The 3,574-nt window shown below is 50.8% G+C and overlaps 1 protein-coding gene across 3 annotated transcripts; it reads left to right on the top strand.

Moving 5' to 3' along the window:
* The first annotated feature begins 1,256 nt into the window (after positions 1-1,256).
* Positions 1,257-3,326, top strand: LOC125543719. Of its 3 annotated transcripts, none has more exons than XM_048707178.1 (4): positions 1,257-1,915; positions 2,084-2,158; positions 2,253-2,296; positions 2,709-3,326. In XM_048707178.1, the coding sequence occupies exons 1-3, from the start codon at positions 1,571-1,573 to the stop codon at positions 2,277-2,279; spliced, it is 447 nt and encodes a 148-aa protein (XP_048563135.1). In that variant the 5' UTR covers positions 1,257-1,570; the 3' UTR covers positions 2,280-2,296; positions 2,709-3,326. The 3 variants fall into 3 exon arrangements, with proteins under 3 accessions (XP_048563135.1, XP_048563134.1, XP_048563133.1); XM_048707177.1 differs by having other exon boundaries at positions 2,253-2,300; XM_048707176.1 differs by having other exon boundaries at positions 2,253-3,326.
* The last annotated feature ends 248 nt before the right edge of the window (positions 3,327-3,574 follow it).

Raw genomic sequence — 3,574 nt, 5'->3', positions numbered from 1 at the left:
TTAGGATTTGTCACTCCGATTGTCGGAGAGGTATCTCTGGGCCCTCTCGGTAATGTACATCACTATAAGCCTTGCAAGCAATGTAGCTAATGAGTTAGTTACGGGGTGTAGCATTAATGAACGAGTAAAGAGACTTGCCGGTAACGAGATTTAACTAGGTATTGAGATAGCGACGATCGAATCTCGGGCAAGTAACATACCAATGACAAAGGGAACAATGTATACCGTTATGCGGTTTGACCGATAAAGATCCTTGTAGAATATGTAGGAGCCAATATGAGCATCCAGGTTGCGCTATTGGTTATTGACCGAAGACATGTCTCGGTCATGTCTACATAGTTCTCGAACCTGTAGGGTCCGCACGCTTAACGTTCGATGACGATCGGTATTAAGAGTTTATGTGTTTTGATGTAGCGAAGGTAGTTTGGAGTCCCGGATTTGATCACGGACATGACGAGGAGTCTCGAAATGGTCGAGACGTAAATATCGATATATTGGAAGCCTATGTTTGAACATCGGAATGGTTCCGGATGAAAACGGGAGTATACCGGAGCGACGAGAGGTTACTGTAACCCCCCATGAGGTATATGGGTCTTATTGGGCCTTAGTCGAAAAGAGGGGAAAGAAGCAAAGGAGAGGGCGCCCCCCCTCCAAACCCAATGTGAATTGGGAAGGGGGGTCGGCCCCCCTTTCCTTCCTTCTTCCCTCTCCTTCCTTCTCTCCTAATGCCAACAAAGGGAAAAAGGAGAATCCTACTCCCGGTGGGAGTAGGACTCCCTTGGGCGCGCCTAGAGAGGCCGGCCCCCTCCCCCTCCTTCACTCCTTTATATACGGGGGAGGGGGCACCCCATGGACACACAGGTTGATCATTGATCTTTTAGACATGTGCGGTGCCCCCACCATAATCCACCTCGGTAATATCGTAGTGGTGCTTAGGCGAAGCCCTGTTCCGGTAGCAACATCATCACCGTCACGCCGTCGTGCTGACGAAACTCTCTCTCGAAGCTCTACTAGATCGTGAGTTCATGGGACATCACCGAGCTGAACGTGTGCAGATCACGGAGGTGTCGTACCTTCAGTGCTAGATCGGTCGATTGTGAAGACGTACGACTACATCAACCGCGTTTTCATAATACTTCCTCTTACGGTCTACAAGGATACGTAGACGATACTCTTCCCTCTCGTTGCTATGCATCACCGTGATCTTGCGCGTGCGTAATAATTTTCTTGAAATTACTGCGTCCTCTACCGCCTCGCCGCCTACTCCGTTGCCACGCCACTTCCTCCGTCGCCTCAACACACGTCGTCCGCCTTTTCCGCCTTGTCTCGCCGCTTCTCTTCATCATCACCAGAAGATAAAGAGGAAACGGATCCCCTTTTCGGCAAATCCCTCGACTTGCCGACTCCGACGATGGCGCTCATGTCCTCGAGCTTGATCTGGATGCATGGCAGGTCCTCAAGCTCGTCATCCACCACCTCCTCCTCCAGACTTCGAGCGGATGATGCAGAAGTCAACGACGCGGGGAGGATGACCACGGATCTTGGCGACTGAGCCGCCGCTGCCGCCAAGATGCTGACGCTGGTGCGCGCCCCTCTCCGCTGCCTCTTGCTATCCTCGCCCCCAGCCTTGTCGCTCTGCTCCCCCTACATGACTGTAGGCCACCGCAGCGTCGGTGGCGGCGTCTCGCCCCTTCTCCTGATGCTCTCCACTTGCCCCTCGGCGTGGCGTGTCGGCGAGGGCTTCCCGGCCGCAGGGGCACCAAGCGGGGCCTCCTCGCGAGGCAGGAGCTTCTATGCCCACCCCGTCAGCATGGACGACGAGGCGCCCTCCAGCTCCGCCGCCGGTAGCGTCTACGACCTGGCCGTGCCTTACCTCACCGTGGATGAAATTGCCAACGCTGCAAATCTTGACGAGGTGAGTTCATTCTCTCGGCATTTTGGGATTCAGACAATCGGATGATTTCCTGTGGTTCTAGCTAACACAATCTGAGCATGTTTCGGCCTTACTATCCATGGCTTGCTTGTTACAGATGATGCACAAGATTTTTCAAAGTTCTAATGTGTGCAATCATATGTTGTGCAGATCTCCATAACCAGCATATATGCACACTGGGAGGACGTGGGCTTGAGCATTTCGAATGCTGCAAGCTCAAATTTAGTTAAGCTTGACTGAATGTAGTAAATTCAGTTTAACTCTGAATATGTACTTTGATGTAAATTTGAATGTACAATTGCTTGCAATTTTTTTGTAGGTCATGTTTATTCAGAAGAAGAAATGAAGTGCTGAAGGTTTTTAGTAAGTTAGTGGTTAACTGAACTACTGATTTTTTTTTTGAAATGAACATGAACTTGATGTAGAGAATCAGTGTACATAAACATTGTTTCTTTCTTTCTTTTTGCAGCAAGCAGCAATAAGACAATTCTTCCTAACCAAAAAATTTCAATGATGGGGTACAGAAAAAACACTTGTAGCCATTTCTATAAACTGAAACAAACCCTGAACCTGAATCTGTCAACCCTGAACCTGATTGTGAACAAATCAAGTGCCAATTCACCCTGAACCTGATTGTGAACAACCCTGAACATGTGTTGTTGCTCTCCAAGTTTTGTTTTGGAATTTCAATTTCCCCTTGGCCTAGTCAATTCAATTCAAATCGCGAACAAATCAAGTGCCAATTCTATTTCTATCATGTGCTGATTGTGAACAGAGCAGCAGCAATAGAGGCAACAGAGGCGGGCGGGGCAAACTCACAAGCAACAGCACCAGCAGAGGCGGGGCAGGGGACAAAGGCAACAGCAACACGAAAAGTCCACGGCGACAACGTTGACCACTAGCAGAAACAACATGGGATGCGGGAGTGGCCGGAATTTTCCACGGCGCCGGCGGCCGAAGCGGACGAAGTCGAGCCGCAGGTGGGCGGCCGTGGGCGGCGAAGGTGGGTGGCGCAAGTGTTGGGGAGATTCCACCACGTGGACATGGAACATCATCAGGCGGGCGGCGGTGTGGGTACAGGCAGGCGACGGCGGCGCAACTCCGAGCGGGCGGCGGTGCAGGTCGATTTTGTGCCGAGTGGCGCAGGTGGGAAGCTGCGGCGCAGGGCTAGGCGGGCGGCGGCGCTGGTGTTGGTCGCGTGCTGGGCCCGAAGGTGGATGGCGACGCGCGACCGACGGTGGCTGTAAGGCGCAGGCGACGGGGGAGAGGAAGGAAGGAGATGGGCTGAATCATGACGGGTTTAATATTTTGAGGTTTTTTTGCAAAAAGATAATACATTGTGCGCTTGACAACTTTTTCCGAACGGAGGGAGTATGATTGTATATTTTATTTATGATGTTGTCCTACCGTGCCTTCCGTTCTCATGCAAACGTGAGGGGCCCCCGCTGTAAGGTGTTGCAATATGTGTATGGTTCGCTTACGGTGGGTTGCGAGAGTGACAGAAACTTAAATCCGAGTAGGTGGGGTATGACGTATGTGAACAAAGAGGACTTGATACTTAATACTATGGTTGGTTTCACGACCTTAATGATCTTTAGTAGTTGCGGATGCTTATTAGAGTTCTAATCATAAGTGCATATG

The sequence above is a fragment of the Triticum urartu genome, chromosome 3, assembly GCF_003073215.2.
Source record: "Triticum urartu cultivar G1812 chromosome 3, Tu2.1, whole genome shotgun sequence".
Taxonomy (NCBI): domain Eukaryota; kingdom Viridiplantae; phylum Streptophyta; class Magnoliopsida; order Poales; family Poaceae; genus Triticum; species Triticum urartu.
This window is presented reverse-complemented; position numbering and strand designations above follow the sequence as displayed.

Bases quoted from the DNA above. Each gene is read 5' to 3' on its own strand.
- LOC125543719 (XM_048707178.1), top strand. From the start codon at position 1,571: ATGCTGACGCTGGTGCGCGCCCCTCTCCGCTGCCTCTTGCTATCCTCG. The intron at 1,916-2,083 runs GTGAGTTCATTC...TATGTTGTGCAG, and splicing joins ACGCTGCAAATCTTGACGAG to ATCTCCATAACCAGCATATA. The intron at 2,159-2,252 runs GTTAAGCTTGAC...ATTTTTTTGTAG, and splicing joins ATGCTGCAAGCTCAAATTTA to GTCATGTTTATTCAGAAGAA.